General features: G+C 43.3%; 1 protein-coding gene across 1 annotated transcript in view; it reads left to right on the forward strand.

Annotated features, from left to right (window-relative positions):
• The window catches only part of LOC102234901 (glypican-4-like), a 49307-nt gene that overhangs the window by 34334 nt on the left and 2595 nt on the right, over positions 1-12378 (forward strand). The window contains exons 3-8 of the mRNA XM_005811120.2: positions 8075-8472; positions 8806-8971; positions 11068-11198; positions 11281-11427; positions 11503-11627; positions 11963-12135. Of these exons, the coding sequence (XP_005811177.1) occupies positions 8075-8472; positions 8806-8971; positions 11068-11198; positions 11281-11427; positions 11503-11627; positions 11963-12135 (1140 nt within the window). The remainder of the gene's footprint in view (positions 1-8074; positions 8473-8805; positions 8972-11067; positions 11199-11280; positions 11428-11502; positions 11628-11962; positions 12136-12378) is intronic.

Here is a 12378-nt window from a genome sequence, read left to right on the forward strand (position 1 = left end):
AGATCGTTTCCGTTAAAAAAAAATAAAACTGTGGTGTGCTGTGGTGGCGCAGGGGGTTAGCACGCCCCATATTTGGAGGCCTTAGACCCGCGGACGTCGCAGGTTCGACTCCGGGTCCCGACGACCTTTGCCACATGTCCTCCTTCAAAAATGGCGCTGGCTGCCTGCAGACGCAGCTCCCGTCGTGTGTGTGTTAATCTGTGTATTAAAAAAATAATTCTTGCTGTAACTGCGAAATAATTTCCCTGCTGGGATGAATAAAGTAATTCTTCTTCTTCTTCTTAAGTAACCAAAGGAGCGTCTGCTTTTTTCTTTCTTTTTTTTTTTTTTAAAGCGGGCCACATTGCCACACTTTTCTGAATGCGTCCACTCAGCTGTGAACTCGGCAAACTTAAGCAAATGATCACATCAGTTCTGTTGATTTGTGAGCTCTCTTCACATAAATCCTGCAGTGACTTGTATAAACTAAAACTGACATTTGATCCAGAATCAGAGGCAACTTTCGGCACTAAAACCCAAATGGACATCCAGTCTCAACTTATTGTCCAACAACTAAGCAGAGAGTAAAGCTCGACTGCACAGAAAAGAGACTATTAAAAGAATAAAGCAATGTTCTCATGACACTGTCGTCTGTATTATTATTAGTAGTATTAGTAAATTGTGTGTTCAAGTGTTTAGTTGACTTTGTTTAGATTTAATACAGTCACTTAAGCATCTGTGTTTCATTTACAGCCAAGTAGGCGTGGGACCATAGAGACTCTCATGGGGTGATAACCTCGTGAAAACATGGCCGAGTTTCAGAGTGGGGGTACTTACAAAAATATTAACCATAGTTTAAAAAACAAACCAGAAAAACAAAAGTTGTTCCCACTAAAATAACATTTTATTGTAGTAAATTGGAAGTGTCTGTAACCAGCTGATTTTTAAGAGTAGGAAAATGGTTACTAATGCTTGTTGGGAAAAACGACGCCGTTTTGGCTCTTCTGCTCTTTATTGAGTCGATATTTATCAGAAGTTGCCCGATTGACGTAGAGAAGCCTTTTGTAGTTTTCAACCAGTTTTAACTAGTAGAAAGTAACAGCCATGATTGACCAGAAATGTTTCCAAACAGCTGAGTTTGTCTGTGATGAGTCAGGGGGGGGATGTTGCGGCGCTCCTTTAGCCAGATGCCCAGCGGTCTGCAGCCAGACGTTGCTGCGCATGCAGGAATGGAGTGATAAAGTTGTTCAAACGTGGCACAGCTTGGAAAGCTTACCAGTCTGGGGATGGGCGATCTGGACTTAGAATTTGATCTGAATATTTTGTAATGCTACTGTGATAAAGATTATAAGGGAAAAGAAATTATTTGGTAGTTATTATATTATAGTTTCACTGCATGGCACTTCATTCATAATGCCACACATACAAACGTCCTTAAAAGAAATTCTCATACGGACTCTTCTCCAGGACGCCACTTACTTAAAAGAGTGTGATTTATACCACTAAACTGCACACAGTAACTCCTTTGAATAATTTTTTTTTCTTTTTTTTTTATTACCCCTCCAGGGGTTCTTTTGTGGGCTCTAGTGTCCTTTATATGACAGTAGACTGACAGGAAACGGGGAAGGAGAGAGGGGAAGACATGCGGCAAATGTCGCCGGGTCCGGGAGTCGAACCCGCGACGGCCTCGTCGAGGACTCAAGGCCTCCAAATACGGGTCGCGCTAACCGCTACGCCACCACGGCATGCCCTGGATCATATTTTTTAATTCACTGATATTTATTGATACTTTTGAGGAAGCTACAGCTTAGCAACTTATCAAATTTAGTGACTTTTCTGACAGAAAAATCTGTTTTGGCCAAAATTGGAACTGGCTGGTCGGGCTTTTTAAACATCTGTGATCGGACAGAAAATTACAGTCGTGTCACCTTTTGCAGAGTCGATGATAAAATGCACCAATCCATAGGATAAAGACTGGAAATTCAAATACTGGAAATTGATCTATATAATGGATCAAAACCAAAAACTAACAGAATTATAGTGCTGTAAACACAGTATGTTTTTTAACCACTTTAAATAAGTTTTAGAAAAATTTGAGGAAGGTTTGAGACATAATTTGAGTACCGGAGAACCTACAGCTTAGTCTGCCACAATAAATCAATTAATCGCATGATAAAATAAAACAAGCTCAATAATTTCCGTTTGCCCGATTGTTTATTTTTCTCGTCTCTAGACTGGATGACTAAAGTCTTCAATCTGGTCTGAATTAGCCCCTTTTTTGAAGGGGAATTTCATTTACAGAGACTTCAGTATCCATTTTATTTGTTGTTTCAAGTAAATAGTTTTTGTTTATTTACATTTGACATATTCTGGTGTTAAGTTTGCTAGAAATTAAAATCTATTGCTCTTTCAGAGGGTGTCCTTACATTATTATGCCTTTATTGTTATACAACTCCAAAATGGTCTCAAAACAACAACGTCATTTATCGCAATAACTTTGGAAGCGTTTGTCGTCCAGCAACATTTATCGTGACAGGCGAAACAACAGGATTTTTTCCCTTCCTTTTTCTGTTTCACTCCTTCAGTAAAACATCTGACCTCGGATAAGCTGGAACGCCTGATAGTGTGTTGTAGCCAAGGATCTGACAGTTGATAGCAAATACATGTGAGGCCTGATATTCCACAGTGACCCTTCACTGATGGACAAGTCTAACTAAATAAAACCTCAGAGTTTGACAGCGCTGGATTAGGCGCTAAATAAGCCGGAGGGTTCGTGCCTTCCAGATGTTTCACCCAGACAAATGTCAGCTTTTGGTGTACAAGGGCCAAAACACTGAAGCTAAATAGTTTCGTTGAGTCCCTGCGGATCGTTTCGCTCCTTCGGCTGCCGTCTCTTCTACCCGATCCGTTGGACTTGACTCCTAACGTCTCCCGTCGGGACGGGGAAAGTCTTCACCTCCAGAGTAACCCCGGTGGCGACGATGCCGGCCAGAGCAGGAAGGGGAAGCGTGTTCACATGAACATGGCTACGTGAAGGCGGACAAACTCAGGAAACGGTGATTAGGTCAGCTCTCGTCGTGCGCCCCGAAGCGAAGAGTCACAGCCAATTACTACCCGAAGCCAGAAATAGTTCTGCCCCGCTCCACGGTGTTTGTCCTGGCCTTGGACCCTCTGTCCCTGCTGCATTGACCCCCGTCCGGCAGAGCGAGTCCATGTCTGGGAATTAAAACACTTGGATTAAGACACACACACACACAGAGTGGGGTGATCCAACAGCAGGAGGGACGGAATCCCATACCGTCCGAAAAAGATGGGGGGAAGGAGCTCAACGACTAATTGGCACAAATAGGATGCAATTACTGCCTGGACTGGGACTGGGAGGAGCAGGGTTTATAAGGCCACCAGTGGGTGGTGTGGTGGTGGGGGCCAGGCAGACGGGGGGGGGGATCTCCACGCTGGAGGAAGTGGGAGGAGATGGGTCAGCTTCTCTATTCCTGTGACGGATCGTTGCTCATCTCCGCTACATGCTGAAACGCTGACGGTTGAGGTTATATGAAAGAGGGGGGAAGTGGAGGGGGTTGATACTCAGACGACATCTCTCCCCCCCACCATGTCCCCTCTCCCTCTCTGCTGTTTGACCCTTCACCCATATTCTCTCACACTGCTGGCTGAGCCACAAGCAGTGTTTTAATGGAAAAGCTCCTGAGCGCCGCGGCCTGTTGGCAGACAGCTCCGTGTCGTAAACTGAGTTTTAATGGCAGCACAAGAAACCTGGTTAGTGCTGCTCATAGCTCTGACTAGAAGACCTTAGAGCTGACACACCCACACACCCACACACACACAGTCATGTGCCTCTATCTTTGTAGGGACTTTCCATTGACTTCCATTCATTTCTACAGCCCAACACCTAACCAAAACTCAATTCACACCTTACTCCTAAACCTAACCCAAAAACAGCGTTTCCCCTCATGGGGACCCACATTGGTCCCCACAACCTTACAAGGTAGATGGGAAAAGGTCCCCACTAGGATATGGAAACATGGTGCACTCTGCTGGAGTTCATTCATTTTTGTCTTTGTGCTCCACCAGGTCCGTTTACCAGTTTCAGGACCCGACCAGAACCCCTGAGTGTAAATTACCTTGAGAAATAATGCGATTTGATTATATAAAAACAGGCTTTAATCCTGAAAAATTATCAAATGTTACAAGCCATACATGTCATAAAAATAGAACAGATACATATTCACCGTCCAGCGCTGGGCCACACTTTGCAAACCTTCTGGATGGAACCAAGTGAGGCAAAGATTGTAGCGTGAGTTTAGCTTTTATTCTTCTCTGCAATCTGTACCCTCCCTAAACGGTAGTCTAATCAGTTTCAGTCTGTTTATGTATGACTGCCGGCAGTCACACATAGACATGGTTATGTAAGTTGCAGCATGTGCGTGTAAGCAGTTAAGAGGCTAAAAGAGATAGAGGAAAAGATAGACTCTACAACAACTCACACACTAGTTTGTATTTCTACCCCATTAGGACTTTGCATCGACTTTCATTCATTTCAGTAAAGCCTAACCCAGACATTTTCCCCAACCATTACTAACAAATACCTAACCCTAAAAGCAGAGCGCAGATCTACTAAGTCTAATTCTATGTTTTGTACTCTGAGTGACGTCAGGCTTTATTTTTTTATGTTTAATTACTAATTTCACTTCCTGGGCCATTTGAAAGAACGTTTTTCAGTTTATTTTTACATGTTTGGCTACGTCAGTCAGCCTATTGTGTTTGTCAGTTTCAGTTTCTTTATTATTCATTATACAGTGAACACATGAAAGTTGTGTTTACATAGCTGACCAAGCTTGTGAAGCCAACGGTGTATTTAAGTATGCTGTCCTGGTACAGAGGTATCAAGTACATTTGAAATTCAGTACATTTGTCTGTATTAAAAAAGTCAAAGGCTTGTAGTCAATCCAGCACAGTTTTTCAGCCAATGCGAAACCTCAGATATCTGTATCACAAGTGGAAAAAGTGAATTTTGGTCCCCATAAGGCCCATTGGTTGGTTAATAAGGTCGGTTAATTTGACCGAAATGGTCCTAAGAAGAATAACTAAACAAGTATACACTCACACACAGAGATTCACCAGTAATGCAGTCAGAGACTCAAATATCAGTTCCCTCTTGATCGGTCAGTGACCAACAACTCAAACACTAAATTTGCTTCCTCGTGTATTTATTAAATGCTTTAAAACTGATCAGTCTTTCTGGGTTTAGTGACTATCAGATGCTGTGATGTATAAATTGAGATGATCTAATCCCATTTCCTGCAGTAAATGGGATTAGATGTTTTGGTCCTTGGGGGGTGAAATGCTGTTTTTTCTAGTCTTTTTTCATTCAATGCCATTTCTTGTGTCCTGAAATCTTTCCTTTTTTTTCTTGTCGTTTGTTGCATTTTTCCTTGTCCATCTTCAGCTGTCCATCTTTCTTTCCAAGCTTCTGTCGCTCTGTAGTTTTTCACCTCATTTCCAGTGTTTTTTGTCATTTCTTTGTTTGTCTTCTGTTCTTTCATCTTTTCCAATATCTTTCCTCTTTCACTTTACTAAAAATCGTTTCTTCCTACTCGTTCCTTCTTGGTAATTCCAGTTCATTCTTTCATTCATTCCTCCCTTGCTATTTCTTTCTTCCTTGGTCACTTTTCCTTTCTTCCTTCCTTCCTTCCTTCCTCATTGTCCCTCTCTCCCTTCCTTCCTTCTTTCACTTCCTTCCTTCAGACCTTTTTGTGGGCTTCTTGCATTCTCAAACGAGTTCTGACTCGTGCAAATGAGTAAACTCCCCAATAAACTTATTGGAGAGTTTTAGTGTTTATGCATTTCAAAATGGATGAAATGAGCTTTGTGGAAACGCCTGGGACCCTGGACATAAAACGCCGCACTGCATCATCTTCCAGCTCAGTGTTTTCCACTGACATTCAACTTGTGCCTACTGTGACATTCCAGTGATGGGGGTGGACCGTTTACTTTTAATCTTTGTCAGTGGAGCGTGGAACTTGGTGCCCTCTCCCCTGGCTCTCCGTGTGTGTGTGTGTGTGTAGGGGGGTGTGGGTGTGTGTGTGTGTGCGGGCGTGCGCATGCGTGTGTGTGTTGAAGGAGGGCAGGGGAGGCGGTGGTGGTGTGGAGGTAAATGGAGGGGCTGCAGTGTTTCCGGTAACCTTGGCGACACAGTGGGGATTTGGAGTTAAAAAAAGCCCTCAACTTAACCCGCTCCAAGATGCCCTCACTCCCTCGTCTATCTAATTTTTTTCTTCTTAATGTGTCAGTCTGAAGTGGAAGTGACAGTACTACTTGGAGTGTGTGTGTGTGTTTTGTGTCTCCCCCTGTGAGAGCATGGGAACTTTACATTTCAAAGCCACGCTGTGGGCACCCAGAGATACTGCAACGGGACACGAGTTTTATCCACAAGGGTCAGCAAGTGGGTGGGAGGGGGAGGAGAGTGGATTTTAGAAAAAAACTGTCAAAGTGTATGTGTGTGGAAGGGTGAGGGGGCAGTGTTTGGTTGCATGCGTGTGAAACATAAGGTGAAACATTTTCAGGGACTCTGAGGAATTCTCATTTTGTTCAGATTAAGAAAGTTAAGGGGTGAGGAGGAGGGGTGACCATGGGAGAAGAGGCTTGGATTATGGGTGGCGGTGGTGTGGGGGGTGATGGACATTCCTCAAGATGAAGTAGGTCATTGTTCGCTGTCTCTAGTGAAGAGAGCTCTCTGAAGGAACTGATGAAGTGAAAGCAGCAAAGGGAGGGAGGGAGATGCAGGACTGGATGGAGGTGGACGGGGTGTGGAGGCTACAGGTCCATCTATGCAAAGGCGAACTGGGAGGAGGGGGTCGCATTATTCAGTAATCCTATTGAAAAGGCTTCTGAAGGACAGTCCAAGAGAGGTTGGCAGAAAGGGAAAGCGAATGGAATGTGACAACAGAGAAATGCCATTGATGGTGGTCAGTTTAACGCACGTTGATGCGGAGAGATAACTCTGCTGAATGGAGAGGCGGCGCAGTGGCCAACATGATGCAGCTCCACCATTTACCGTCCCGTCCCCCTCCTTCGGCCCAGAGGCCTTTTAACTATCAGGTTGTGTTGCCGTTTCGCTGTCGGGCACAGTCAGCAATGGTGAAGTGCATAAAACGTCAGTCAGGCTTCAAACGGTATGAACTCCAGCCAGGTTGTAACGGATTCGGTGACGGAGTTCTGTTTACTTCACAATGATGCCGTTCTTTTTGTTGATTTGTCATATAAAACCCCTATAAAATCCTTTGAAGTTTGTAGTGAGAGACATTTGAAAGGTATGGGTATCTTTTTCAACATCTTTGAAGAGTGTTGTAAAGAATGCTTTCTGTAGACAATGTTCAAGAAGGAATCTGTAATTTTAAACCATTGATTTCCTCATGGGGATTATAAGGGTGCATTCACACCTGCTCTTTTTAGTCCGCTTTAATCTAAGCCTAATCTCATTTGCCTAGAAAGTCTGGTTGGTTTGAAGAAGTGTGAACTCTGATGCACGCCAAAAACGTGAACTCTGGGCCGCCGACAAATCTAGGTCTTGTTTGGGTTTAACCGAACGCCGAGCAGTCCGAAGACCGCTCCAAAAGCAGGAAACAAACTAAAGTGCAGGGCATTCTGGGTAAATACAATCCAAACATTCTGAGAGTCCAGCTCTAGTGGCAGAAATATATTGTGGTCTTTCGCCAAAGACAAAACAGCCGCTAAAAATCCAACGCTACTCCAATTTTGTTTACAGTGCAGTGTGAGAGTGAATCCCAGCAGCTGAAAATGTAACAGATGTTGCAGTTTTGGTCCCCAATCGAACTGAGCTTACCAGAGCGATGGTGGCAACGGTGGTAGAAGTTTGTCCCGCAATCGATGGGTTGCTGGTTTGATGCGTCTTTGGGGAAAACACTAAACCTGCCTCTGGACTTAAATAGCACTATACAAGCACCGGCCATTTACCATTTTTCTGGACTGTCGGATGTGAAAACAAGTCGTCAAGTTGAAACAATGCTCAGATTGTTTCCGTCATGTCCTCTAAGGTGCATTCTTCTTCTCTCCACAGAGTTCTTCAAGGAGCTCCTGAAAAACTCCCAGACGTCACTGCACAACATGTTCGTGCGGACCTACGGCAAGATGTACATAGAGAACTCCCAGCTGTTCACGGAGTTCTTCGCCTCGCTGACCCGCTACTACGTCTCCGGCAGCTCCGCCGTCAACCTGGAATCCATGCTGTCGGACTTCTGGGCCGACCTCCTGGAGAGGATGTTCCGGCTGGTCAACGTCCAGTACGAGTTCAGCGACGCCTACATGGAGTGCGTGAGCCAGCACACGGAGCAGCTGCAGCCCTTCGGCGACGTTCCGCGCAAGATGCGGATCCAGATGACGCGAGCCTTCGTGGCCGCGCGCACCTTCGTGAGAGGCCTTGCCCTCATGCCAGACGTGGTGAATAAGGTGTCCACGGTAAGCGAACGCAGCTTTTTTTGTCTTCACTAAAAAAGGCAGTAGAAGTCGGCCGACCCCTCCCTTCAGAGCCTCTGACTTTATATCTTTTGTGTTTGCGCCAGCTGCGGTTGCAATAGACAGCCAGTCTCAACACAAACCTCTTTGACTGTACTGGTTTGACATGTTTTTCCATGTGATTCATTGATGATTAGATTATTCTGCTTGGTGGACCTAGCCCTATAAAATGAAATGTTTAAGCCGTTTCTTAGTCCAAGTATGCGTCTTGGATGAGTTTGTCTTGCTGAGGTTTGGTGGAAAACCGCCTTCCTAACAGCCTCCCACCTCCTCCAGGTCAGCGCATCTCCCAGCTGTGTTCAAGCAGCCATGAAGATGTTGTACTGTCCCTACTGCTCCGGCCAAGTGGCCCTGAAGCCCTGCCAGAATTACTGTCTGAACGTGATGCGGGGGTGTTTGGCTAACCAGGCTGACCTGGACACGGAGTGGAACAACTTCCTCGGTAAGAAGACTTCTAACGCGACCATAATACCAATTCTTGTGACCGTAATAGTTTCTGTTTTTATTCCCATTTTCCACCAGAGATTGATAGAAATTGAATCTTCTGTCACAATCCAGTTCAGACTTTAACCTAAACAGGAATGTTTTGTTTGAAGGTCCTCTTTGTTAGACATCTTGTACAAACATGTGGCTTATTTACTGTGATGTAAAGGGAGAGGGAGGGGTGTACATGTGACTGGCTGCAGGATGAAAGCTGTTATTGTTTAGTGTAAACACACTCAGATCTGGTCCATTACATTCAGGGTGGTGCACATCTCCTCTATTCTCCACTCTGTTTATTATGCTCCGCTTTCTGTTTGCTCCTCTTCTGCTGCAGCGTCTGTTCTCTAATTTCACTTATGAGCTGCTGCCACCTAGTGGTAGATTTTAGTAACGGCATGCAAGAGCATACAAAGTATACGGGTGAACATAATTCGTTTTCCACATTTTTGGCCTATTGCAACTGAAAAAATTAAATCGATTTTATGTTGTAGACCAACACAAAGTAGGGCATGACTAAAATGCTCAAGGAAATTATGTAAAGAATAAATCTGGAGTGTGGTGCACATTTAATATTCAACTAAATAGAATGTAGTGAATAATATTAGAGAACAAACGGCATCATGTAGACCAAAGAAATGGCAGGAAGATCAGGAAGAAGGATGAGTAAACGTTTAATTTGAATTGTTGCATAACAAACGTGTGAAACAAAAGGCTGTGGCATAGTTTTTACCGTCTAACAAGACTGCGTAAAAGAAAACTAACAGTACAAATAACCATGACCAATTTTAAATAAACAACGTTTTTGATAAATATCTTCCTTCAGAAATTTGTCATGTCAAGAACCACCATTTAATTTTGATTTTAGCTAAGATTGATTAGATTTTACATTTTTAAATAAAGTAAAACATAAAATTGTCACAGGAAGAGGATGAATGCATTTTCTTCTTCAGGATTTTGATATTTGAATGATGTAAAAAGAAAAAGCACATCATTTACAACCTAATGACAAGAAAAACAGTTCTAAAGGAATTCTGCTGTTTTAGTGTCATTCAGTCGTGGCAGATAGTAACCATTCCTTGAGAAAATAATTACAAACTACTTAGATCTGCATTTGTTGTTATGTCTACATGTAAAAGCATGAACAGGCGCATCCTTAAATCTTAAATTCATGAATCAAAAAATAAGGCATTAAAATGTCTGAAATTCATTTAAAAATATATAAATTTAAATATGTTTTAAATTTTGTCTTGAGAAGACCGTTTAATCTGATACTTTATAAAGTTTATATTTCTCGTGGGACTTTTTTGTTAGGCAAACATTTGAGTCACACACAGACCTCTTCATTTAGTTCTGTGACTTGAGGCTACTGCTAATTAGCTGCTAATGTACACGTGCTAGCTAGCAAGCGCTTTTGCGTCCATCATTGGTAAGGCCAGTTGCCAGGTTTGTTTTTGTCACCGGTTCACTTCTGTTGTTACAATGTTACAAAGTAACATGTTTGTTTTTGGTCAAAAAAAACTTTGGCAGTATATATGAAATACACCTTCTTTTTAAAAAAAAACTTTTTTCTACATTTCTGTTGATTAAAAGTCTTACATTTCATTCCTATCGGTCTAAAAAGTTTTAACTTTGAGTTGGTGAAACCCTGATTAATTCGTTTACCATGTTTTTTTTGCCAAAGTAATTAATGTAGAGGTTGATTGATCAAAGCATATTTCTCTTTAGAATGGTATAGTCAAAGTCTACACTTAATCCAATTGAAAATCCTTGGCTTGATTTGAAATCAGATGTTCTGACTCTCATCCGATCTGAGGCTGTTTTGAAGGGGAAAAATTGGCAGAGCGTTCATTCTCTGTACAAATACACCCCACGTTTTTCTAATTAGCTGCTAATTGATATATAATGTTACACATTTTAAATATATAGAAACTCTGTCAGCCATTTTCCTTTCATGTTGATGTATTTTTTATGAAAGAGCAGGATATGTTGTGGAATTTGTGGATTTCTAGTGAAAAATGAGCTCTGGATTGAGAGTCCTTGCGTTGTGCTTTCCAGATGCCATGGTGGGCCTGGCCGACAGGCTCGAAGGGCCCTTCAACTTCGAGTCCGTCATGGACCCCCTCGACGTCAAGATCTCCGAGGCCATCATGAACATGCAGGAGAACAGCGTGCAAGTCTCGCAGAGGGTCCGCCTGCGCGCCGCCGTTTTGACCAGAACCTCCAACTCGGCAGATTCCATTTTACCGAGCCTCTCTCCTCCCTGAACAGGTCTTCCAGGGATGCGGGACGCCCAAACCCAACAAGGCCTTCCGCTCCAAGCGGTCAGGGAAGGAAACGGGCTTCACCGGCCGCTTCCGGCCCTTCAGTCCAGAAGCGAGGCCGACGACCGCCGCTGGGACCAGTTTAGATCGGCTGGTGAGGAACCGGACAATGAGCCGCAGCTCTGTGTTTGTCCTGTTGCCTAAAATGTGCTTCGTTTGCGCCGCACAGACGACGGAGGTGAAGAAGAAGCTCAAACACGCAAAGAAGTTCTGGTCGACGTTGCCGGAGACGGTGTGCGCAGCGGAAAGGACCGCACCTGGCGACGAGTGCTGGAACGGTACAGCCAAAAGCAGGTCAGAGAAAAAAAAGAATTACTTTTACTGGGTTTGTACGGTGCTGGAAATCCTTGAATTTCACTGAGGGAGTTTTCAAGGTTTGGGAAGTGTTTATTAATAAATTATTAATATTAATTTATTATTAATAACAGTAATAAATTATATATCTTCGTGAATTGAAACTTAATTTTCTATTGTTTTTATCTCCAAAGTGTGGTGCAAGAAAAGTTTGAAAACTTACCTTGAAAAGTGCTTGACTTCTATTATGAGAAAAGTGTACAAGCCCTGTTCTTATTTACGTTAAATAGAAAACTGCTGAGTATGTCTGACAATCACACCTCTGTCCTCCTTAGATACCAGTCGGATGTGATTGGCAACGGGCTGGCCAATCAGGTTTCAAACCCTGACGTTGAGGTGGACATTACCAAACCAGATGTCGTGATCCGCACCCAGATTGCGGTTTTAAAGGACATGACGAACCGGTTGAAAGCGGCGCACAGTGGAAACGACATGACCTTTGAAACGGGTGAGGGCGCCAAACCACCTTCACTATCTGTGCCATAACCGATCATCTCCTCTGGAGCTTTATCTATTCTTCCTGCGCAGTCTGGGAGGGTGGGGAGTCTAATTATGTTCAAGGGAGGAAAAAGTATGTGAATGAGAAACTTTTCTTATTTTCAGATGTATTTTTCCATTCCTGTTTGTTCACAAGCTATATAGTCAGATTGAGATATTAGTCCTTTAATCTGAGAAATGTTCTTCAGGTGAT

Source organism: Xiphophorus maculatus, chromosome 23, assembly GCF_002775205.1.
Source record: "Xiphophorus maculatus strain JP 163 A chromosome 23, X_maculatus-5.0-male, whole genome shotgun sequence".
NCBI classification, from domain to species: Eukaryota; Metazoa; Chordata; class Actinopteri; order Cyprinodontiformes; family Poeciliidae; genus Xiphophorus; species Xiphophorus maculatus.